Source organism: Poecilia mexicana, unplaced genomic scaffold (genome assembly GCF_051168715.1).
Source record: "Poecilia mexicana isolate PSO_F unplaced genomic scaffold, ASM5116871v1 scaffold_2, whole genome shotgun sequence".
NCBI classification, from domain to species: domain Eukaryota; kingdom Metazoa; phylum Chordata; class Actinopteri; order Cyprinodontiformes; family Poeciliidae; genus Poecilia; species Poecilia mexicana.
Window position 1 is genome coordinate 29,764,386 of NW_028263371.1, and position 25,896 is coordinate 29,790,281.

Consider the following 25,896-nt stretch of genomic DNA (forward strand, 5'->3'; position numbering starts at 1 on the left):
AGGTTTGTTTTATGTGCTTATATTAAAGTAAAAGCTCGTTTACTCGACCCTACCTCCCACGCTCACCGGGAGCGATGGAAGGGTGGTTCGCCCAGGGCGCCAAACAGGCTAGGACCTGCACTGTGTGTGCAGAAATACTTTATTGTGAGGTTTTGCAAGTAATTTTCAACCTGCAACATAAAGAGAGGGAAAAGAATCTACTGTATCTTAACTGTGTGACCATAAATAAGGAAGTGTTGTAAAAAAAAAAATCTGATGTTAATCTTAATTCTGAGAGAGCTCAGAACACCAAAGGAGCTTTAATAGCTTTAAATAAGATTTTGAGGTCAACAACACCTGCAGGCCTGTTTCCGAGCATGTTTTTTGGTGGTTGCAGGTTAAATGATCTCATTATTAAGTCTGTAGGACTGTAATTATATTTAGTCAACGAGGAAAGAGAAGTAAATAAAGGCACACGCCTCTCCGCTGTTCTAAAAATGACATTTTCTGCTCGCTGTCTTTGTTCTCGCTGCTTTGAAAGTAGACCGGTGGGGGCCTCTTGGATCACTTCCTTTCAAAACCAAGAGCTCGCGCACACAACGTGAGCGATACGAGCCGCTGTGACAGGAAATCACCTCGATGATGGAAAGTTCTTCTTTTCAGCCAAGTGTGAGGAGGACGACGATGAAGATGGCATCGTTTTCTGTCGTCTCGGTGTTTCTGCTCTGCTGCTCCGCCGTCGCCTCCCAAGGTACTGAACGAATAAAGAAATCACTTTTTACTGTTGGGATTGGAAGATTTAATGGTTGTTTTAAGGATAATGTTTAACTTTAGGAGTTTGTTCTCAGTTAGAAGAATTCTAGATCTTTAACCTCTTTCGTTTTCATGTTTTCTGAAGCAGATATTTGCTCTTTTACGTGTCTAAAAGTACAGATTAATCTACTTGTCATGTTTTCATCTGTTTCTGTTTAGGTTTTCAAGTAAAAAGGTGAATTTTTTATACAAAATGTGCTGCCTTGAAACGAAGGGAAACTAGTTAAGTTCTCAAAGAAAAAGTTTTACCCCTCAACTGAGGCAAGATTAAATGATTTTTATTCAGATTTTTCACAATTGAGTTGTTATTGCATAATGTTGTATCTTTAGAGGCTGGAAAAGAAAACATAAAAGCTTTATGAAAGCTTTTATCCAAATTTGTTTAAGTTTTCCAATTTCCCTCTGATTTATTTTATGCTTCTTTTTTTTTTTTTTCTTTTTTTTAAAAATAAAAATCGGTTGGTTTGGAGTTAAACGTGAAAACAATGAGAGAATCAGGGTTAGGGGAAGAGAGCGCAAGACGACAGAAAAAGGTCCCGCTGGTGGTGGCGTCGGTCTGAAACGAGGTTACAGCGGACAAACAGGAAGACGTGCAAAAACAGAAATGTTGAGGTGACCCTGCAGAATTACGGTGAAAAAAAGAACATAAACACAAATGATGTGCAAATATTAAAGAGTTCAGCTTTAAAATAAAAGTTAAAAACTTTAAATACAAGAACCAGACATTATAAAACCACAATTTTAACATTATTTGTTACTAAGATCAATTTTGGATCAGTTGAACCAGGATTGCACAATGTGTTAAAATGCAATCAAAGCAGAAAGAGCAATATTTGTTAGAATATGACATTTGAAGTGCAATGCATGCACATTTTGCATTGCATTAAAAGCTGGAAAGATTATTATTATTATTATTTTTGCACTTGATGCTCAAACATTGAGTGTATTTAGTGGCCGAGTTACTAACACTCGCAAGGCGTGATGAAGGCCAAGAGTCCGGAAATGTGGCTAACTCAGAACATCAAAGAAGAGACTTCCTGATGTTACTAAACCAAATAAAATAAAAGATTTTATAATTCAATGTTGATCAAAACAATTCATTTAATCTACAGTTGAAACCAGATGTTTAAATGCACCATATAAAACGACACAAGTTTTTTTCTCATTGTTCAACGTTAAATCAGACTCAACGTTTCTTATCTCTATTTAGCAAGAACATTTTTTTAGAGATTGGTTTTTTTTGTTTGTTTGTTTTTTGTAATTTTCCTCAAATTCAAAAGTTTACCTTCATTTGGTCAGTATCAGAAACGACTGTCTTTTGAATGTTTTGGATTTCCTTCCATGAGTTTCTCCCAGTAGTTTGTTGGAGTTTTGGCCCATTGGTCCATACAGAACTGCTAGAGTCCATTTTGTAGGCCTCCTCACACACACACACACCTTTCCAGATCTACACACAACCTCTCCATTGGACTCAGATCAGGGCTTTATGATGGCCACACCAAAACATTGACTGTGAAACCATTTTGGCTGTAAATTGAGGTTTATTGTCCATCTGGAAGACCAAGCAGTGCCTAAGATTTTACTTATTGATGTCCTTTCATTTTGTTTCAGTATTTCTACATAATTTCCTGATGCCATCTCTTTAATAAAGTGCACCAGTTCCTCCTGCTGCTGCCACCCCCATAGTTCTCACTATGTTTTCTGGCATTTAGAAAACAGAAATCATTTTGATGATTGTATCTCAGCGAAAACAATTCAATTAATCCTATCTGACTTAAAAGACATAAAGTTTAATTTATTTACGGTCAGACAGTGAGGACAATGTGTAGTTATTTAATGTACATAAATGTCTGGTCCGATTTAACTTCAGACAGTGAGAGAAAATGCTTGTGTCTTTTTCTTTTCTTTGTATATGTAAAGATCTACGGAGAAGTAGACTACTCCGTAGATCTTTACATTTAGAGATGATTGAAGTGGTGTGTTTCTGGTAATCACGGAGGAAAGTGGGCTGGATCTTCTAGCTGAGCTGTTGCTCCTCTAAAGGTCATGGATTTCATAACTTTGCGTCTTCTCAGCCTGGTATGAAACTGAAACAAAGCGTCCAGCATCCACCGTCTTCTGGAGTTCAGTTGGAGGTTTCCCTTCAGGTTCTGTGCAGCCGCCCGTTTGGTTTAGCTGCCGTCTCGTCTTGGTGCTACGAGGAAAAGAAGTTCTCCTTTTAGAACGTCACGTCGTGTTCAGATTTGAACATCTGAACTGGAAGGATTCAGAGATTGTGAGATCGGCTTTGAGGTTAGATGCATCACCGTTTTGGTTCCAGTTAGGGAGGATTGTGGTTTTTGACGAAATATCCAGAGATCAGTCGGTCAGAGGTTCCTGCTTCTTTGTTCAGTTTATCTTTAATTTGTATTCTTCTGGTCTAACAAGTCGCAAGAGCAGCTTGCCACAAGGAGGAACCGTGTTCTTATTTTTTACAGCTTCTTATTATCATACTGAGAGATTTTATATTAAACGGTGACTCAGGAAACGGTTTATTCACTGCGGCTTTAACTTCACAGAGAATGAAACTCGTTCAAAGGTATTTGGTAATTGCATACCATTTCTGTTCTTTAGAACTTTTGTCATGACTGAGAAAAGTTTCCATCCACCAGAGGAACTTTATTTTTAATATTACACCAGAAAAATGACGCTGCAGCAGGCAGGATCCGGCCGCCCACAGCGAAGGGAGTTCAGGCTTGGCTTTAAAGTCAGAGAACCGTGTGGGAGTGTGTGCCGCTCAGTTTCTGTGGTCAGGGCAGAGAAAACAGGATGCAACACTCACATCATCCAACAGCGGCGAGACGCTGAAGCAAAAGATTCAACGCAGAAAGCTGCAGAGTTTCACTTTGAGTCAAGGGCTTTGAATCCCAGGTAAACACTAAATGAAGGGAGTGCAAGAAATATTAGTGTAGCTCCATTTTCTGCACCCTGTGCATCAGAAAAGTATTGACACCTTCAGAACCTTTCTAGTTTAAAACGGGCAAGCTTGAATGTATGTTAACAAGAACTTAGACCTATAGACTTGCCACAGAGCTGCAATAAATAGGTAACACCGAACAATGAGGCAGAAAGAGATTATTGTATTCTGGTGATAGAACCAGGTTCTGGAATGGGTCTGGATTCTCGTGGTTATTCTCAAAGACTACCTGCATTCAGTCATTAAAAAAAAGCTCCAGCAACCTCTCTTTCAGGCTTAGAAGGCCATGAGGTCATTGTTGTCTGTTGTCCATAAAGTCTCCATCTTCTCTTAACCCTGCTCTTCTTCTGCTTCCTTTTCTTTCTGATCCAAAGATTGCAACGACTATGCTGCAACGGGTCGAAGCTTCAGTGTTCGTCCGGGATACACAAAGAAACCGACTGATAAGCTGAAGTGGAAGTTTAATGTCGATGTAATATGTATTGTAAAATCAACAACAGAGAAACCTACTTGTAACAATAACAATTATGACATTAATGGTGATGGATCCCTCAAACTGACTAATCCGAAGAAGGACCAAGAAGGACTTTACATCTCTGAGGTTCACGATATCAATGGAAAAGAACTGCACACGAAGAAAACACACTTATGTATACGAGGTAGGTACAAAATATTGCATGTGTTTTTATAGTTCACTAAACATTACTATTTATATTTGACAGCCTCTAAGGGATCTTCTTTTTAATTTCCTCATTGAAAATGTCAAAATATTAAGAATTAAGTTGATGTCTTCTTATGAAACTGAGTTTATTGTTTTGATCCACTGGAAGAGCTTAAACATGAACAGAACTTCAGCAGCTCGCCGGTTTCTTTGTAATATCTTTCATATTCCCTCAATAACATCTGGTATTTTTGGCCCAAAAAACCTTCTCAGATCCTGTGAAGAAGCCTAAAGTGGAAGCAACTTGTAAAGAAGCAAATGTGATGTTTAAATGCATTCCTGATAAGGTAAGTTCTTGTTTTGCCTCTTTAAAATCCAAAAAGACTAAATGCTAACTCTGTTTTCTAAAGTTCTTATTCACATGTCCTCTTCCAGTTTTTCAATCATAAATGATCTGCTAAACCAGCTCTTTCCTTCTCATATGGCCCTGTCAAAGTGAAAGCAACCGCATACTATTAAGATATGATGCATTTTGATCCTTTGAGATTTGCGTTAAATGTCTGTTGTGTGACTTTAAAAAAATTGTCATTTTATATTGTTCTGAACAGTCCCACTCTATTATTTCTGTTTTTCTTGAGCTTTTTTCTTGAACTTTCCAATCAGTCTTTGATTCTTATTTTTCTTCAGACATCCAAGAATGAAATCAAAAAGTACGAATGGCTTCAGAACAATGCCCAGACAAAGAAAACCGGCTCGGCTTTTACATTGACAGCTGCAGAAACTAAAGACATCAAATTTGCTTGCAACGTTTCCAATGAAGTCAATTTTGAAGTCAGTGATCCTGTCACTCATGATTGTGTTACAAGTAAGTATGTTTTGGTTACCAAGGCTAAAAGCTACTGTTACTCAATGTGCTCCAGCTTATAACTACTACCTAAAACAAAATGAAGAACAGATTTTTTTTCGCTACAGGTTGTGTAGATTAGAAGTGCTCAGTAGTAAATAATGTCTACAGAAAACATGTTTTTTATTGCTGGTCATCAGAAGAACTTTTTTTTTCCTCTTTTGTTTTTGAAGGTGTCCCAGGTCTCCCAGGTCTTCCAGATGAATTGTGGGGAATAAGTATCTGGGTTTTTATAGGTGGTGGAGGAGGTACGTTTTCAGATTCCTTTGACATAAGTTACTAAGTTACTGCACTACATTGTAGAGATGCTGCACATCTTGTGAATATATGTAAAAGCTGAATTCATATTCATTTAATTATTTATTTAGTTATTTTAGTCGAAGCAGGATAATGCTACACTGAGAAATACTAAAAATATAGACTTCAAATGCAAAACCTAATTAATTTGTACCGATTTGTTGAAGCTTTATGTATCAAGACTATGTTGGTCATGAAGGAAAATCTTTTTTTATTTAATTTAATTTTATTTTATTTTGCTTTGTTTGTTCGTTGAACCATTTCTGTGTTGATTTGGCCCTAAAAATGTAAATGTCCTGATATTTAAAGTGCCCATGCAATGCACTCTACCAAGATCCCCATTTTGTTTGGAAGAGAAACAGATGCATATTATCACAAACCCTCCACTCTGACTACATAACCTACCTTTATATCTGCTTCAAGCTACATTTAAAACATGTGAAATGGCCTGTAGCAGATAAAAACTTTAAGATACTCTAGTAAAACTTGATCAATGAAAGTGAACATGTGGGATAAGTCATGGCACAAGTGATTTTGTTTAATGTTTTTCTACAGTCATTCTTGACTGAAACAACCTAACCGAATTGTTTGATGTTTTCAATCTATGCCACTGATATTTCTTATCATCTTCATCAGGTATTGTTATATTGCTGATCATCATTGTCATTATTTGCTGCATCCGAACTAAGAGAACAAGGAAACTACGCCTGAAAGGTAATGTACTCAACACAATTGACTCAAAAAATTAACAGTCTTGTCATTAAAGGCTGATGGAAGCAGTTATAACTAACCCATAATGACCTGAAAAACACCAGCACACACCACTCTTCTTGGGTTATGTGATTAAATCTTCTGGAGCACCCAAAGACCCGCGGTCGAGGACAAATATTCTACGGTCAAATTCTTTGTGTTATTTATAAAACATGAACATATTGTTTTTTTTGCTTACAGCAAACCCAGCTTTACTCAAAAATAATTAAAATGCTTAAGTTTTGTTTATTGACCTAGAGGAATATAATCAGCCAGTACAGTGAAAACTAACTTTTCATATTTGATTGGGCGACAAAAAAATTGCATGAATATGAAAAAGTCAATCAAGTTTCCTGAGCAAATATCAAAACTATGCCCCAGTTAATTTAATGCATACATTTTATTTCTTTTTAAAAAAAAATTTATTAAGTAAATCCCATTGACATTCTTCTGTTCATATTCACTGAGCAGATGAGGAGGAGCTCCGTTTGGAGTGGACCAACACCGATCACCATCCCAATCATCCGCCTCTTCCTGACCATCCTCCTCCTCATCATCCCAACCGTCACCATCATCATCACCATCACCACCAGCAGCAGCAGCAGCAGCAGCAACAGCAGCAACAGGCACCGGGCAACACCGGCCCTCGACAGAGCCGCTCCAAACAAAACCGCCAACCTCGAGCCCGAGCCCCTGAACCCAACGGCCAACCTCAGCCCAGCCCACGGAGAACCGGACAGGTAGGAGCCGCTTGGTTCCTGAAGGGCTTTAGCTCTGACTTTGACTGGATTAAGATTCATTTTTACTGGACTTAGCTTAAAGAAAATGTTTCACTGCTCGATCTGAGCCTGTGTGTTTTCAACTTGTATATATTTTTTTTGATCTGACCTTTTGGTTTTCACTTCCTTTAGGCACAGAAACCTGCCAGTGACGCTGACGACGAGCAGCCTCCTCCTCTTCCTCAGCCCAGAAAGAAAGGCCCCAAAACGCAACTAGATTAAAATTCATCTGAGATAAGTTTAGACACAGACGTTTTATTCCTCCTGATTTTCTGGGCTGCTCCACTTTAATGTTTTTTTTTTGTGTGTGTGTGTGTGTGTTCAAACTAAAAAAAACTTCAGTTCATGCAGATTAACAAACTACAACCTGCGATATCGTTGAAAAGCTTTAATGCTGAACTCAAACTAAAAATGTTCAAACTCTTTCTGACTTCTATTAAAATGTCACTTTTGATATTTTCTATGGAGGATAAATCAAATTGAGTAACAAGTTTCCCATATATTGATGGGAACTTCCTTTCAGCTGGCTGAAAGACAGCTAGCTGTTCCTTGACAAACTTTAAATAAGAGTTAAATACTTATCTAGTTAGCATTTAACCACTCATCAATCTCCTACAGTTAGTGCTGTTTTCATACAACAGCTAACATGTAAAGCAGTGACTCATCGAGACTAAAAATATCCTTTTAAAGAGGTTCCTGGCAGAACATAAGCAGTTTTAAACACAATTTAACGCATCAATTAAAGTATGAAAAGGCTTCACACAGATGACTATAGTTGATTGTAAGTCCTTTAAAAATTATTTTAAAGCCACTGAACACATCAGACAGCCTTCAATTGATTCCAAGAAAATGCAGCTGCATTTTGCAAACACCTTTATCCCAGTTCATTTTGGACAATTTCAGAACTAAAAGGCTCGTTTTAACTTTTTTTTCCCCATTAAATGTGTAGCTCAACAGGTAACCACATGTTCTTCGTAATGTGTGGTTACCAAGACCACACATTACCAAGTATCGGTATTCTCCCGTGAATGAGAATACCAAGATATTTGCACTGAAAGACAAATGTAAATTTCTGAACATTCAATTTCAGAATTTGATCTGAAATTGATCAAATTCAGTCTTGAATTTGAAAACAACCACAGTTTGAATTGATCTGATTGAAAAATAACGCTTTATGGGATTTTTCTTTTTACTTAATTGAAGGCATTTTGAGGTTTACTGAAAGCCTGTTTTTGTGTGCTCTCAGAACGGTAAACAACTGTATCATCAGCATAGAGGTGAACATTTGAAACGAGAGCTTTAAAGTAGATGATAAAAAACTGTGGTCTAAGGCCTGACACTTGAGGAACGCCCATTAAACTGTTAAGCAACCTACAAATTTAACCATCTGCCTGCACATATTCAGATCCACCGCACAATTAGTTGTGTAATTCCTACATCAAAAGAGTCTTTGCATCGATAAGTTCAGTCTTTGTAACTAAAATAACAGTAATGAATGACATAAACAGCATCACACAGTTTAATATGTTGGATCACTTTTGCAGTATTATGAATAATTTATGTTTTTCTGTATATTTGAAACTGATCATGTCGTTTATATATCTATGTATATTTTTTACTTTTTTATTTTCTAAGAGAAAATGAAAACAGAACTTGCTAGGGACAGATTGAAGTGGGAGATGTATTTTGTGGATACAATTTTCAGTTGCTGCATCAAACTATGTGAGAGTTTCTTTGCATGTATGTAAAAACAATGTTGTCATATAACTAATGAATTATGTTTACTTTAAGACAAACTCCTCTTAGTCAAAAAAAACAAAACTATCATGGAGCACATCGTGTGTTTAGTTTGCAAATGGTGGTCAACAGTAGAGATAGGCGGCTAAAATCATTCATTGATATGTGAAAATTTGGAAGTCACAACCTTCTTTAAAAAAAAAAAAAAACTAAATCCTTTATCATTCTTTGTCTTTTTTAGCATATATTTTAGGAAAGCAAATGTTACATTTAAAATCTTGCGATGCGTTTCTTGTTCTGACGTCTTCTGGTATGCCAGAAGGCTCCAGCTTATTGGTGCGCTTCCATTTAGCCAAACTATCTAACTTTAGTTTCCCGATTTGTTTGTCTTTGTCTGCTTCTGTTTTCTATTTAAATGCTGCTTGTGGTGCATGTTAAGGTACATTAAGGTTGTTCCGAGTTTTCCCACTTGGTGAAATAATATGTCACTTGCCTTTATTTGGTGATGCATGGTGATGCCTTTATTTGTTATACACAAAAGACAAAAGGATCTCAAACTCCATTATTTATCTTTATTGTCTTTGTTCCGTCATTGCATGCTGTAATTTTTTTTTGTTCTATTTGTATTTTTAAAAGTCCAAAAATAAAAAATAAAAAACATAGTATGGCAGCAACTGCGATTTGACCTTTTTTCAGACTGACGTTTTCACCTTTGCAAGTGACTTCATTTTCAGATTGAGTGTGCAACCCAGTGATGTCTGCATCTTTCACCATATCCTGTGCATTTTTGCTGAAAATGTGTTTGTGGTTTGCTGCTCTTGTGTGCATTCGCAGAGCGCCGAGTGCAAGATCGCTATCGTGCTTTTGTGTCGACGTGGAGATGTTTTCCTGCAATTGGAGCAATAACTTTGATCGCCATTCACATTGTTATTTTTGTTTTCCTCATTAGTCTTTGCGTTCTGATTACCGGTGAGACTCAAAGGGATCTGGTAACTTGGAAGGAGTTAGTCACATTTGGTGCGTTGGGCATAAATGCTGCTGCACCTTGCATCTCAACACCCACACACAAAACACTGTCGTCCAGTGACAACGTTTAATTGTGTTCACACTTTTCTACAGCAACACAGAAATAGCATCTTTAAAGGCGGTGGTATTCACAGTTTGTATGTCGCTACAGAGAAACAATTAAGTGTGACTTCTCCAAAAAACATCAATGCAATTGTTTTCTAGAAGTTAGCGACTGTTTCTTTGACATTTCTCATCCTTTTTGAAGATAATTTAGATGTTTCTACGCTTATCTAAAGATAAGATTCTATGCTGGAGGATGGTGGTTTTCTTTGTTTTAAAAACAATTTGAATATCTAACCACCACTAGCTGTGAAAGGATTGTCATCTGCATAACACTTATGCCTTTAGATTCTCATGGTTAAAACCTTAGTCAGTAAAGTAGGGTTTTTTTTTAGTGTGGCACATTTTGCTAAATAAATTCAAAATGTTTATGTTTCAGTTTGGTTTTACATATATATATATATATATATATATATATATATATATATACAATTTTATGCAGCCAGAGTTGTATTCATGCTGGAGGATGTTCGATTGTTTCATTCAGTTTGATGTCAGCATGTAAATTTGTTGCTACAAACAGATGCATAAAGGGAATATCATCTGCATAACATGGCAGATCATGTTATGCTTTGAGGAAGCATAACTTTTTATGCTTATCTGTAGGAAACATTGCTACTTCTCCTGGAGGACAATGACTATGACTAATGTGAAGAAAATATTTATTCAGCAAAGAAAAGTCCAAAAGTGAAGACATAAGCTGGAGTCTGGGTTCTGCAGAAAGAGGAACCTTTCAGAACTAAGGTTTTATGCAGAACAGTTTCTTGTTTGATACATTTCCATCTAGGAAGAAACATGAAGCTTGATGGGCGCACTCACTCCCTCTGGTGGTTGTTTTTCTGAACTGCAGCAACACAAGGAATGAAACGCTGAACTTGAGGTTAGTAGAAAGTAACAAAAACGTATTTGGAAGCAAAACATTTTTATAAAACATCAGGGATCTTCTAATAATAGATTTTTTCATACACACACACACACACACACGCGCACACACACACACACACACACACACACACACACACACACACACAGGTTTGTACTGTAAGCATGTCAGGCAGGACCACACATCATGCATCTTTCCAATCATCCACATAAAAACAAACAGCATTACGAAACACATTTTTTAATGTGTTTTTTTAACACATTTTTCCAATAAACTTTTTCCAAGCATCCCCTCATCACCACCGTGTTTCACCCATTTGGGGTTTTCATACTGGTAGTTTTCTACCACACATAGTTGTGTTTATTCATTCAGCGGCTTTGTCTTAGCTTCCGTTCATTTTAGTAGCTGCATTCATGCTTAATCCAAATATTTTTCCTAATCCTAACCATTCTCTATTCCTCACCCCAACCATATCTAAAACTTAATTCTAAACCTAAGTAGTAGACCACAGTAGAAGTCCACCCTGAACAAAACAGCCATTTTATTCATAAAATGTTGTGTGTCTTTCTGTTTTTCCCCCATTAGTTATCCCCAACACCCTCAAGGTGTCCCCCCAGGCTCCGTTCCCGGTCGTCCAAGAGGGAAATGACCTCAAGCTTTCCTGCAGCGTCAGTCGAGAACTGACCTTCCCTTCCCTGACCTACTTGTCCGTCTCCTGGTCGGTGAAAAAGGGCACCACCTCTGAGGAAATTCTCAAGTTTGGTCCTCAGCTAGACATCGTCCCAGGTCCAACTTTCACCAGCCGCTACTCTGATGGGGGCCTGCGCTTGGTTTCCGGGAGAGACGGTGTGTTTGAGGTGGTGATTTCCAGAGTCACCGCGTCTGATCAAGGGACTTATGAATGCACTGGGACCGAATGGACATTTGAAAGTGGAGGGAAGTGGGTGAAGATTGCAGAAAGCTCAAAAGAGATGGGGGCCGTTACTGTCACCTCTGCTTAAACATCTGATCTGTTGGATGGATTATTATTAACACTTAATATGCTAGATTACTTTTGTAACTTTGGGGATCGTGTGTTCTTTTCTGTTTTTGGTAAAGCTGGTTATGTCGTGTTGCATTTTTTTCATTTTATGTCTGCGAACCGTTTGATCGTTGAAAAGTGCTCTATGGATCTGATGTCATTTCCTTTCATTTCCTAATTGTTATTTTTTTACTTTCTGAAAATGAAAACAAAACTCTCTAGAGTAGTGTCCAGGGAGGAATATGTTCTGAATAAACTTTTCAAACTACTTGTGAGTTTTTTTGTATGTGTGTACATTTTTTATTTTATTTTTTTATTTTGTCAGATAGCTAATAAATTCTAAGGTCTCTGGGAATATACATAAATGCTTACTGGAACATTTTTGACACAGATTATTATATCTTGAAAACAAACCTTTTCTTCCTTTTTATTAACTTTGAATAGACTGACTCATTCATAAAAGATCAAAAAGATTCATAAAGACCATATCATCAGCGTAACATGACATTTTGATCACCGAGGACAAACGAGCGATATGACAGATCCTTCCTCCCAACAGATGCTTCCAACAAACTAGAAACATGTTTTTTTCATTTCTTGTAAATAATCTATTGTTTTACGCACTAATCTTTATGTAATTTAGCTTCTTTTTTAAATAAATGATCCTACTTAGCTTCCCAATTCTCTGAATTTTAGTACACCGTTGTTAATAACTGCACTGTGCTGTTCTTGCTTTCCGTCTCAGGATTTTGTCTTTGTGTGAATCCACTTGCTTTGACTTGTCTCTCACTTTGTTGTTGGTGCACCTGAATTTCCCTGCTGAGGGACAATAAAGTTTATTCCATTTTAGTCATTTTTGTACTTTTGGGGTGGAAAACAGTGTCTCTTATGTGGTTTTAAGAGAACAAAGTCAGTTTTGGAGTCCCACAGCTTCTGGGTACAAACAAAATCATTCTCTGAGTGGAATGCTAACTTCTATCCACAGAGCAGACAGGTCTGGGCCAGATCTGGAATCAGGACGGTACTGCTGGCATGGCAACTGCAAATTGCTTTATTTGTGCCAATTTCCTGAGCTCTCTTTCTCTTTTTTTTCTTTCCTCACCATCAACTTCAAACAAGATTTACTAATTTGCAAAAAAAAGTTTTTATCCTTCATTGATAAATTCATTCAAGTCCATGTTGATGCATTTCAGCAATAATTCAGAAACATGACCACTTGGCATGACATCTTGGAGGGATCACTCCCTCTGGTGGCCTTACTTTGAACTGCACAGACGCGGTACAAATAAAAAGAACAGCGGTTAAAAAAAGTAAATAAAAATATTTAGGAAGCAACTTTGGTTGGTTGACAGAAAAAAATATTGGCTCATAATCTCAGGCAGCATCTCTGGGTTGCATTCAAAGATCTTATTGTGTTGTCCAGAATCACTGGACCGCATCTAAACACAGCATGGACATTATTTTGGTTATAATTTCATATTTTCTGTGGTTTAAACATTTCTTTTGCAATGATTTAATAAATATATAGGCTTTGGTGGGTTAACAAGCAGAATTTAGTGCACAAGTTTAGATTTGTTTGGTGCAGACCGAGGTGGTTTGACCATTTTCTGAGGATGTTGGAAGATTCATCAAATAAAGAGAAAGATGACGCTGTAGTGTTGCACAGTTTGTTCGTAGCCAGAAGATGGCGATCTAACGTCACATCAGCTGCACGTTAAATCATCACAGGTGTATCAGAGGCGCTATCTTATGAATGAAATGCTCAGCTTTGCCTCACATTTATTTAAATCTGTTTTAATATGTCCTACTCAAAGTATGTGAATATAATAATATCATCAAATACATTGCCTCGAAAGCCAGATAATGCTCCAACATCTGTGTTTTTGTTTGCTTTGTTGCAGCAGATGCTAAGTTGTAGAGACTGGATTCATGCACACACTAACACACACTTGGATAAGCGACCTTTGACCCTAGGGTTGTAACCCTAAACTCCTTCTCCTCCTCCTCCTCTGCCTGCAGAGAGGCTGACTGAGGCATGAACTTTGACCTGTGTAGCGGCTCTGGGTAAATTCCCAGCATGGTCCTAACCGCAGGACTGGAACTGACAACAGGAGTGCGTCATCACTGGAGAAAAGGGCGGCCATCGGAGAGAGAGTGAAACATGACGGCTTGGCTTCAACAACAACCGTCATCTTGGAATCTCTTTACATTAGGATGACAGGCGTGGTTTTTCCAGAGAGGGAGACACACACCATCATACTGCCTCCACCAAAACCTGTTCGGCATTGGCAGAGTGTCAGTTATAGTGTTTTAGAGACAAATGTGGCTCCATTTAAGAGGGCATTACTTCAACATATTTTTAATCAAGTAAAAGTAATAAGTTGCCGTCCAAAAAATGATTCAAGTAGGACTAAAAATGTTATGGATAAAAAGTCTATTCAAGTACTAACTGATGAAATTATCAGTCATTTAATATTTGAAAATATTAAATGGTCATCAGATGGACCAAATCATTTTATATTTTGCGGATCAAAATGACAATAATTAGGAGAAATAAAAAATAAATCAATAAAAATAAAGCATAAGAAAAAAATTTCCCAAGCAGTTCCTTTCAATAAAAAAAGCATGAAATTTTAACAACTGCAGGTGTGTGTCTGTTTCCAGTGAGTTTTTGATTAAGACATGTTCATTTTTCATTCAATGGTGAGACTAGCGATACTTGATAATAAAATTACTCAAGCGAAAGTAAAAAGTACAGCGTAATTAAAAAAACTCATGAAAGTACATATGCAAATTTAACGAATTACTAATGTCCAACTGTCGGTGAGTAATAATATGTCATGAAAAGTGTCAGTAGCTCCACCTGGGACCTCCCTGCTTCCTCCTTGCTCACCTAACTTCCGGCCTCTCTCTCTCTCTCTGTCTCTCTCTCTCTCTCCGTCCCTCCTTCCCAATCAGCTTTATTCAGTCTGTGGATGTGTCTGCTTCGCTCCCACACTATTAAAAGCAGCTCAGTCATGTCAGCGTGTGGAAAATCGTGGGAACGCTCTCGCCGGGTCTTCATTTCTCTGGATTAGGATACGCCGGGTGTGCGCTCGTTTTCTGGGCTTTTTGCGGCTCCGCTTGGGGTGTGTACGGAGCGCGGCGGACTGGCCGCCAAGAGTTTCATTAGGGTTTGACCCTCCATCTACGGGAGGGCTGTTTTTTCTTGTCCCAACCCAGGACAAAGGACGTGGGGAAAATTAAGGACTAAAGGGAGACGGCAGAGTAGGAGAGTGGTGAACATGGAACCCGGTTTCCTTGCACTCGCCTTTGGTCTTTTATTCATCGGTAAGATACCTCTCTCGATTTGCTTGATTGTTAATGAATGATTAACTCCTATGGCTCGTACCAGACTGGAAGTCATACGGAATGCCCTTTGGGAGTCTGTGAATTTGAACTATTTTGTTATTTCACATGCTCATGAGTTAGCAATTAAATTATTTATAACAAAATCACCATTGATGTAGTCCATCAGACGATTCGGCATACACTAGAAGTGTAATACTGTCTTTATTTGAATGCATTTTAAACTTAAACCACTGTTACCTGGTGGTAGCGGCTGGTAAGCGCTTCAAATTTTGGAGGAAAAGAATCAGCGACTGCAGCTAAATAACAGTGAAATTGGGCATGTTTTATCGTCGTTTGTTGTTTTTCTTTTACCCGAATTGATAATGAGAACCAGAATGCAAAATGTAAAGGAATTAGTTTTAGTTTATACTAACCATTATGTAAATAGAGGGAAATAATCAAAAAAAGCAATTTTCCTAAATGGAATTTGGTGCATGAGAAATGTTTAGCTAAGTCTTCAATTCATGACTGACAAACATATAATATTAAAGTGCAACTACTTTCTTTTGGTTTTGATCACATCTCCCAGTTAAAGAAACCTAACATGAATCTCCTAAGGTAGTAATACTTATTATATCTGCAATAGCCTTTAAATTTTCTACATTTTAAGGTTTTAAAAGCATTTCTTGTTACCAGGTGTTGCAAACCTTTTTGGATTTTAAAGGGAGAAGTTGACTACAACTAACATTGAGTTTAAAATCCACATTTTTAATGTTCTTTATTGTATTTAATGAGACAAAGTTGGAAAAAATGGTATAAGAACACTTAAACTTAACTAAAATGATAACATAAATAACTGGAAAACGAGCTGAATTCTTTAAGTTAACTATTTGAACTAAAGAAAAATAAAAAAAAATAACCAATTTTTGTGGTTTTGGGTGCAACACTTGTATATTTTAGAAGATCTAAAACATACAAGTGAATTTTATCATAGAGGTGTTACTAAGTAAATGTGAGAAAGTAATGTCCATGTTGCGATTTACTTAACCTAAGTCAGGTGATAAACTCATCAGCTTCTGAAATTACAGAGTCATCAGCAAAACATGAGTAGAGCAGATTCTGCACAGAGTAGGAGTTAATCCACAAGCAGAAATTGAGGAAATATCTCTTAGCAAAGTAAAATTATCGCCTCACACTTAATTAAACTGCACTTCTACACATCCTGTTTCTTTACCGTCTCTGCAAAGACGGTAAAGTTGTTGTATTTTCCCTGTTTTTGTTTATTTTCTCAGGCTAACCTTTCATTAATCTGTCGGACTGCGTCTCCCTTGAGATCAATTTGTCCAGAATGAGGGGACAGGGTCCCATTAGCCAGCTTTTAGTCAAAGCGAGCCGGCCTCTGTGATGAACAGCATCGTTTGTTTCTGTTTCGCCAACACCGCCGCTGTCACCGCGGTTACAGTACCAGCCGCTGAGCCGGTTTTACCCTGCAGGAGGTACAGGCCGGGGACTTGTTCCCTGGCCTACCTGAGTGCTGAAGTCGCCATATGCTGATGGGCGTCACAGTGGGCTTCTCCAATGTGAACGCACGTGAGAGCAGGGGAGAGTTGGCTTAAATTAGTTCAGGGAAAGACGATCAGATGTCGCCAGCACGCATGCGGTTTTGCATTTCTTGTACTTATACATGCACCAGATCTTGCAGAAGCCGCAACCGTGATCTTTAGCTTCCAAACTAAAGTTTAATAATGCTCACAGCATTTTTTTTGTTTTCCTTTTTATTTGCATGTTCTGAGACTGCGCTGACGTATTCGTTGGTGTCTGGGTTCCTGTTTTGTGGTTGCCAAAACATCACACATACAGTCAGATTCACATGAGAAAGAAGAAGAAGCCTGTTGGTCAGACTTCTGCTTTAATGTCCCTGCCAGACTGTATAATTTCTCTCCTGGAATAAACCGAGTGCATCAGCACAGCTTTTTAGACATTCATGGCCTGAATCCAGCCTCTAACATCAGATTTTGATGATCCTGCCATGTTTTCTCACATTTTCCTCCAGAATCAGCATAAAAAAAATACAAATATCGATCAAGTTTCAGGTGATACGTCTGCAGAAACCGATAGGGATCAGGTTTTTCTTTGAGCTGCAGGAATCTATAAAGTGCATGTTTTTTCAAATGCTGGTTTTTCTAAAATGGTTGGTTTGGTTTTACAACTGTATTTATGTTTATTTAATGACCCTGGGGTCAGGCCCGCGGCGCCGTTCGCAGTAAGAACCGCCAAAGGAGAGCAAGGGCTTTTTGTGAGTTAGAAAGTGAGCTTAATGAAAATAGAAGAAGCTCTCTGTGCAGCTGTTTGAGCTAAAATCAGAACTAGAAACCAAATTTGGACCCATTGAATGTGAACTCGGATTATATATAAAAAAATCAATCATTGACTTCATTTTTAGCTTTCAGCTCAAATCAGATTGGAAAATTCAAATTCGAATTGATAAGAGAGGAATTGTGTGGGTAAAACATTCGGCTGCCAGTCTGGCTTATCAGGCCTTGGTTTGCTTCTAACTGAACAAACAGTGTCTGCATGAAGGACACGGCTGCTCTGTTTATTTCTGCCGCCACCGTTGAAAATTTGCCTCAACTTTTTAATATTTTAAAAAGTGGAAAAAAAACAAACAAAACAAAACAAAAAAAACATCTGAGCTGTGATTGTTTAAAATCACAGCCCACGCTGGATTTGCTTCCTTCGCCGTGTGAATCACGCTGTGGGCACGCTAACGGTTCAGCAGCTAAAGAGTTAAAGATGAATCCAGCTATGGGGCACCACCAGCATGCACCGGGTTTCTTATTTTACAACATCTTGACTCCTTGGAAGCAGAAGAAGCCCACACTCTGCAGGCTCACAGAAATAACAGCTGGCTCCCTTCCATAAGCTCCAATAGAGACGAACTCCTCAGTTTCACCGAGAGGCCTCTTTACGTGGGCATCTTTAAACTAAAACCAGTTTAGTTTTCAGCTTTAGACCCAACGAGGATGATCAGATGGCAGCAGCCCGGTGCATTTAGCATCTAGACAAGGTGAAGATTTTTTTTAAGGCATCCTACTGTGTTTTTTTTTCCCCAGTTAAAAAATGTTTAAAGTTGACTTTAAGTTTGAAAATATGACTAAGTGATTATATCAATATGCGGAACGGTAAAGACAGGAAGTAGTTAGTTTCAGGAAGTAATAATAATTAAAAAAACACCTGACCTCAGTCTATATATGTGTTCACATAATTACCACACTATGTTGCCATAGAAGTTCTTTAACCCATGTTTGCTTTCACTGTTACTGCTGTATTTAAAAAACAAAAAACAAAACTGTAATAAACAAACAGTGCTCAGCCTGGTGGGGCACTAATACAGCCTGGCAGCCCACCAGGCTTATAATACACCGAGGGAAACCCTGGATGTGGAAAGGTATGCTGGAAAACAATCTGTGAATGCTGCGGTGTGTTCTGGATGATGCCTTCAGTTTGGACCAAAATCTTTCAAGAATGTTTCCAATAAAGAATTAAAAAAACTTCTGAAGGAGAAGAGTTGTCCAGCTGAATACGTTTAATCATGTTTTCTAGAATATTTTGAATATCATGACTGAGCAGCTTGGTTAGGTCAGTTCTTATTTGTTCTTTTTCTTAGACTTTTGTTCGTCATTTCAACATCTTTCTCCTCAACTTTCTAACCGTAGCGCTAGATGGGAAATTTAAGAAGTTGCAAAAGCAAATGAGGTGGGTTAGCAGTTGGGCAACAGCTGATGACGTCATCTAGGTCATGTTACTGTTCAATATTGTGTCGTCTGACCAGATATTAAGTTGTTATCATGACTGTCGTGACCCAACAGTCTTTAGTCAGAGGCCCGTTTTGATTTGTTGGAAGGCTGACTGCTATCAGAGATCCTTCCTGCTCGCAGCATCGCCATCCTCAGTTACTTTTTGAAGATATTTGAATGATATGAATTACAACAACATTCAGGAAATAGAGTATCTTTGGGTTGAATGCAACACACCCACTGTACTATGCAAAGGAATTGCATCCGGTTTGAGAAAAGTAGCAAAAAGTTCAAACAGGTTTTAAAGAGTGTCAGAAAGCCTGGAGATATATTCACCTCAAAAGGCCACCTCCAAAAAAATTACGTCAAAGTGTGGCTTCTTAGAAAGAAACTGGAACAAAATGAGGGATGACTCAGCGTAATGCGTCAGAATCCGCGCACAGAAAGTTAAAAAGTGCAGCCCATGCTCGACTAGCTCTTGCATCGTGTCATTATGAACGTCCCTGGTCCGTGTTTCCCTCAGGTCACGACAAGCCCGGCCTGTGTCGAGTCTTGGTATCTGTTGTACATGTCGAAACAGAGTTACAGTGTGAAAACATCACCCGCCTCCTCCTGAAATACAAAACTCCACCTGTGACACGTTCGGGGAGCCACAGGCTGACTTTGCCGCCCGTTTTCTCCGCATATTGTTTGTAGCTTGAACGAACAAAACGCCTTACAGAACCCCGCACAAATATCCAAACTTTTAATTTTTAACTTGCATAATATGGGTGTTGAGTGCCAAACAAGTCTCTGTTGTGTATTAAAGGGTTAATCTGTGGAGTTTTGTCTGTCCTTCCAGGTGGATGCTCGGCCCGTGTGGTGACGGTCTCTCCTGGTCCATTAATCAGGGTGGAAGGTCAGCCGGTCTCCATCAGGTGTGACGTCAATGACTATGGAGGACCTAGTGAGCAGGTATTGTCTTGGCGTTTATGCTAATTGTTGTTTTTGCTCTGTTAAAAATGATCAACCACATTGATGATGGAAGATTGTTGGGTTATACGAAGAAGCAGGATCAGAAAATGGTGGTTCACTGACTGAAGGTCACTGTTATCCTCCTCTGCCCTGCAGGATTTCGACTGGGAGATGTCCAGGGATGCAAACGGGCCAAAGAGTCGAATCATCTCCACCTTCGAATCCAGTTTCTCGGACCCTTCGTTCAGCAGGCGTGTCGCGTCCGGTGACATCTCAGTGGTGCGTCTCCAGGACAACGAGGCGGAGCTAAAGATCGGCGAGGTGAAGCTGACAGACTCCGGTTTCTACCTCTGCCGAACGCCGAGTACCGACCCGACCACCAGCGGCAACTACGACGCTCAGGTCCAGCTCAGGGGTAAGATGGGAAGAAATCTGAGTAAAGGCAGCATTTTTCCAATAAACTCTGTCCAAGCATCCCCGTATCATGCTGCTGCCATCACCGTGTTTCACAGTAGGGTTTTCAGAGTACTGGTTTTCTGCCACACATAGCTGTGTTGGTTCATTTAGCAGCTTTCTCCATTCCTCACTAGAGCTTTGCTAACTATCTATTTATATCCTCCTGCACACACACTGTGTGAACGCTGGTTTTAGACAATTACTGGCCTGCACACAGACATAGAGCACACACTCTGGTGGTGGAGAGCAGATGTCAGGTGGGAGTACTTGGCTTGTGTCGAATTAGAACCAGGGAGATGGAGATTTGGAGAGAATCTAAATGACATTGTACGACTGAAAACGTTGGACGAAGCTGTGCCATTCAGCACACTGAGGGTTTATTTTTCCAATTAATTTTTAATTCTGTGTTGGCTAATCATTGCAGCATTTTTGCAACTTAAAAGCATGCGGCTCAGTAAGTTGCAATCACTTTAGATCCATTGCAAGGATTAGAGGTAAGAGTGCTAAATGTTATCAAAGTTAGCAAATATGCTGAATCCCTGAGCGAAATATTAGCTCGGCTATTAGCGGAAATATGGCCGCTCTTGTTTCATAGTAACGTTGTCGAGTCTGGTGATAAGTCTAACAAATTTTCATGCTGCATTGCTGCGCTAGTGCTGCTTTGCATTGCAAAATATTTATTTTGTGGCTCTGTCATTTTGAAGTAATTAACAAAACTTTAAGAGTAGGTCAAGAAAGATAAGTCAGGCCCTCTCACATCACCTGCACAAAAGTTCATCTCAATGAATTTCAATAGCATCAGAGATTTTAGATTCATTGCTCTTTTAGCAAGTATGCCAAATGTTTTCAAAGTTAGCTAAAATGCTAAACTCCTAATCAAAACATTAGCGTGTCTATTAGCGGGTTAGCTGAAGTGTGACCACCGCTTTAACCTTGTTGGTTGTGGTGAAAAAGATCTAGCAAACATTTATGCTACGTTGCTACGCTGGTGCTGCTTTGCAATGCAAAACATTTATTTTGTGACGCTGTCATTTTGAAGTTATTAATAAATGTTTAAGGGGAGGTCAAGAAAGGTCAGCCAGGCCCTTTCACATTATCTAACTCAAACTAAATACGTCAGTCAATGCTGTGTTTGTGCGGCTAGCATTTTTTATTTTTATTTTTTGGGTTTCCTTAATCGTAAAGTTATTACATTATAAAGCCGGCGAATGTAGTTTGATACACCTTGTAATTGTTGTTGATGTTTAAACCGGGTGGGACTCAAAGCTAGACTTTAGCCAAGTCTTACAATTCTGCAGTTTTTGTCTGGTTGTGCTTGTGAGCAAAAGTGCCACTGAGATGAAAGTGAAACTGTGAGGTTAATGTCCTGAAACATAACAGCAGCATGGAAAAGTACCAAACATGAAACTAAAATCACTTCAGCGAAGGTTCATGTTTAATACAGAACAACTCATTTAATTACAGAAAGTGAACTAAAGCAAATCTACCTCAGTTTGTTTGCATTCATTGTAAAGAGGAAGTAGACCATAGCAACAACCTGTTTGGCAACAGTTTACCCTCCTGGGAAAGTACTTTTCTTTTTTTTTTTTTTTTAACTGATGAATGACATTTGCGACTCAAATTCGATATGATCTCAGCCTGCCTGATCCCAGAGATCAACTGCGGCTCTTCCTCATCTGACGGCAAAACGTTGAAAACATAATCGGTATTAATTTGCACACGAGCGCTGATTCTGATTTGAGATAAACTGTGACGAACTGGCTTGAAGCTTGGACCATTAACGAAGCTTGGACGGTCAACTTAACGAAGTTGACCGTCTATGCATATTTTCCGCTGTTTCCCCTTGGTTTTAATTGGCTTTCCGTTTCATAATTAAGAACAAGCTTTCTGTTTGGCAACCCAGGCCCCTGAAAACCAAACCCCCCTTCCAGTTCAGTACATTTATTTCCTTTAAAGAAAACAAAAAAAAAAAAACATCTTGCGTGGGAGGAGAAAGACGGGATCTTTCTCGCTCGGAAGCCTACATTTTAAGAGATGAAGTGACGGAGAGCGTAATCAGACAGCAGGTTAGTTATCTCCATAATGCACCATCATGTTCGGCTGCTCTCTGCTTCCCAGCACAGCTCCCCAGACACCTTGTTAAATTTAGACCTGAATTAACAAGGCGGCCGTGTTTGCATGCGAGCGAGCTCGTTGTGTGCATGCTAAGCATATGTATTAGCATCCGCAATGATTTCCACGCAGATACCTGCTCGCGTACTTCAAGTCACGAAGAGTTAGATTTCCACCAGTTGAGAGAGCTGAACACGATCGCGCGTGTGCGATGTTCTCGTTGCTACGCCGAGGATGTTTGGTTATGTAAGAACAAGGGAAGTTTGCTGAGCCTTTTAGGCTAATTTTAATAGGCAGAACAAAACACAATTATGTGCACCGTCCTTGTTATGTGCAATAGATGCTCGGCTCAGTGTAGCAGGTTTCAAAGAGCTCCCCAAACATCAAAATGGATCTTACTATTATTACTATTATTATCTTTTGATGACTAACTTGAGCATCTTTGTCGACTGAAAGGGATTAAGTCTCCAAGTCGAAGCATGCTGGACATTTTGGTGCCAAATTTAGTAAGTGAATTTCCTGTTGCCACTAAAAGAGTACCACAAAGAAAATCAGCTTTTTTTTTTTTTTTTTTCCTGCTCATTGAGCCTCATATTTTGTCCTACTCATTCACAAACTCCAAACTCTTCCAACACCTGATTGGTCTGTCCTTTAGGGACTCTGGTATTGGCTTGATTTCATCGACTCAATTTTTTTTCTTGACTTCCTACAGTTTGTTGAGCTTCGATAATCCTAAAATACTAATTACAGAATCGCCGAAACAAAAAAGCCAAGCTTGACATCCTGATATTTCAAAAATAATAAGATTATCTGGAAAAACGAGGAGAGGGGCTTGTTTTCTGGTTTAATGAAGCTGTTACATCTGTTTCCTGCTAGACAGCATTGTTTTCTCAAGTTGATGAAGTAACTTGAGAAAACACGTTATTTGTCAGTTTATGATGCTACAGTAAACTCTTGGTTAATATCTTCACAAGCTGATATAACGAAGCTGCAAGGAAGATTAAAATGGACTCCAGAACTTGAGATAAACAGGAATCCCAGTAAATTAAATGCAAAATAAGGTTTTCTCAAGCTAGTAACATAAAAATGACCTTTTATTTGATATTTTTAGATGTTGTATGTTTTTATTGATCACTTTAGTTAAATAGATCTACATAAAGCTGTGTTTTCATTTGGTGATATGAGTTGGACTAAAAAAAAAAAAATCAGAGTGGTGTTCTTTGTTTTTGTTTTTTTCAAACCGAATGCTTCCACAGCAAAGTCTGTCTTATGGGATGTAAATGTGCCATCCGTGTAATTCCAACAATGCACAACTATGTTCTTCTTATTCTGGGCCATCTGCCTCTTGTTGGCCACATTTTCAACATGACTAGAATCGCTTTCCAAACCGGACAAATTTAGAGACGAAGCTCGTGAACACTGGGAGCTGCTAGGACTTTGATGGGGCTAAAATAATGGGCTTTGTTCTCCAATGGAGGAGGTTCAGATTTACAATTTATTCATGTCGGTAACATGCATTGCATGGTTGTTTTTTGCTGTAGAATGCTGTACTTTTGTCATAAGATGTTTGAATAACTCGGATCACAAGACAAAAAAAAATCTCCTGCTGTAATAAAACTAAAATGAACGGCTTATCCGTGATTTTGTTCATAACTACCTGCGATACCGTCATATAAGGTGGTGGCAGTATTATGCTTTGGGAATCAGGAAATACCTGATGGACTAAAAACCAGAGTTTTTGAAGGTTTACCTTGAAATGTGCACGTTGCAGTTTCTGTGAATCCACTTTATTCAAAATTTGATGTCAATCTGACAATAATCATTTATATCAAGGAGCCATTCAGTGATTTTATTTTTTTCTTGCAGGGTTTGCTTTTTACACATAATCATTTTGTATTTTACTTGAGATTATTCAAGTGTGATCTTCAAATCTTTCTTTTATTAATTTCTTTATCTACAAATCTTTCAATAGTAAAGTATTTAGTAACAATACCATTTGGTCTTTTTAAAAATGAAGCTCAGAGGGACGAGAGGTTTTACATTGTTACATCTTCAGACAACCTCTGCAGTCAGATGTTCTCCTTCAAGTTGTTCAGATAGAAAGAAAATGTTATTCTGCTTTTAGCTAATTTTCAGTAAAAGAGAAAAGAACTTAATCTACTTTATGCTCACAAACAACACCCACAGTCTCCTCAATGGTCTTGCTATCTATTGCCTCTGCTCAAACTTGTCATGAATGATGTAGCTCTTCACCAACAACTGCTAAAACCGTATTTGACCTAATCCAATTAAAACGTTCATAATGTGTTCATTGTTCTAAAATATATTTCCTATTAAAAGCAGACATGTTGAAACAGGAAATTCTGAAAGACGACTGCGTTCAGATGAGCGATTTAAAATGAGTGACTCATCCCTTTTTGCTTTTGTGCTTGTGACACATTGTGTTAAAAATCTAAACATGTTGGTGGAGCTAATGAAGCAGAGCCTGTGTGCAGACAGGCAAACCCTACTGTGAGGTTACCATTCGGCATTATTAACCCCCCGTATCTACGCCGCTCGCATTCCGATCCTCAAAGCACCCGTCTGTTCCCTCACTTTTCCCCGTTGTGAAACGATGAGACGTGGATTCAACTGAAAACAGTCATAAAGGGAAGGAAAAAAAAGAAAAGAGACACCCCCGGTTTTTATTTTGGACTCCTCAAAGTGAGTCATGTGGTTGGTTTCAGTAAGAAAATGGTCTCAGTGGTGTCGCAGGCCACTTATCAGAACCTACTCGGACGCCGCCTGATCGTCGCATTTAGCTGTGAATTCAAAACAAAAGAAGTCCGGCATAAAAGAGTTGAGCTAATGCTGTTGTGTGGAAGTGAAAGGGAGAGTTTATTGGGTTACCTGAACACTCCCTGGGCGTGTTTTATGCCACACATGCAATCGGACGTTTACTGCCTTCTCCTGGAACCGTTTGTTTACTTTGTTTCTGCTTTTAGCAGTGGCCCTGGTCGTATTACCGCAAGTAGATTTACCAGCAAAGCTTGAATTATTTCTTAATTTTTTTTCTTATAAGGAGTGTGAATTGTGTCGGTTAAACCGAAAGCTGCTTAATGGTGTAGAAATGTCTAAAGGTCACCATAGTTTATGAATTCATTGCTCCACCTAGTTAATGTCTCACTAACGGCTGAGACACTGAGTCATAACCCTTCAGCTTAACTTGGTATCTCTACTTGAATTATTTACCAAAGAAATGCTCCTGTTACTTTTGGTGTCATTTTTTTTTTCTTCTTATTCAAAAAAAAAAAAATCAAGAGATGCACACAAGTTGTGAATGTCTTGCATTTTCCAATT

The 25,896-nt window shown here is 38.6% G+C and overlaps 2 protein-coding genes across 3 annotated transcripts in view; both read left to right on the forward strand.

Annotated features, from left to right (window-relative positions):
- The first annotated feature begins 549 nt into the window (after positions 1-549).
- Positions 550-9,550, forward strand: LOC106932166 (uncharacterized). Of its 2 annotated transcripts, none has more exons than XM_088014066.1 (8): positions 550-730; positions 4,123-4,407; positions 4,683-4,756; positions 5,097-5,274; positions 5,496-5,561; positions 6,247-6,324; positions 6,832-7,100; positions 7,272-9,550. In XM_088014066.1, exons 1-8 carry the CDS (start codon positions 619-621, stop codon positions 7,359-7,361), a joined length of 1,152 nt encoding a protein of 383 aa, XP_087870192.1. In that variant the 5' UTR covers positions 550-618; the 3' UTR covers positions 7,362-9,550. The 2 variants fall into 2 exon arrangements, with proteins under 2 accessions (XP_087870192.1, XP_087870187.1); XM_088014061.1 differs by having other exon boundaries at positions 552-730; positions 5,487-5,561.
- A 5,257-nt stretch (positions 9,551-14,807) lies between these two features.
- Positions 14,808-25,896, forward strand: part of ptgfrnb (prostaglandin F2 receptor inhibitor b) — a 53,314-nt gene continuing 42,225 nt past the window's right edge. Inside the window, exons 1-3 of the mRNA XM_015010722.2 lie at positions 14,808-15,238; positions 19,877-19,989; positions 20,146-20,404. Coding sequence (XP_014866208.2) covers positions 15,193-15,238; positions 19,877-19,989; positions 20,146-20,404 — 418 coding nt within the window. The 5' untranslated portion in view covers positions 14,808-15,192. The remainder of the gene's footprint in view (positions 15,239-19,876; positions 19,990-20,145; positions 20,405-25,896) is intronic.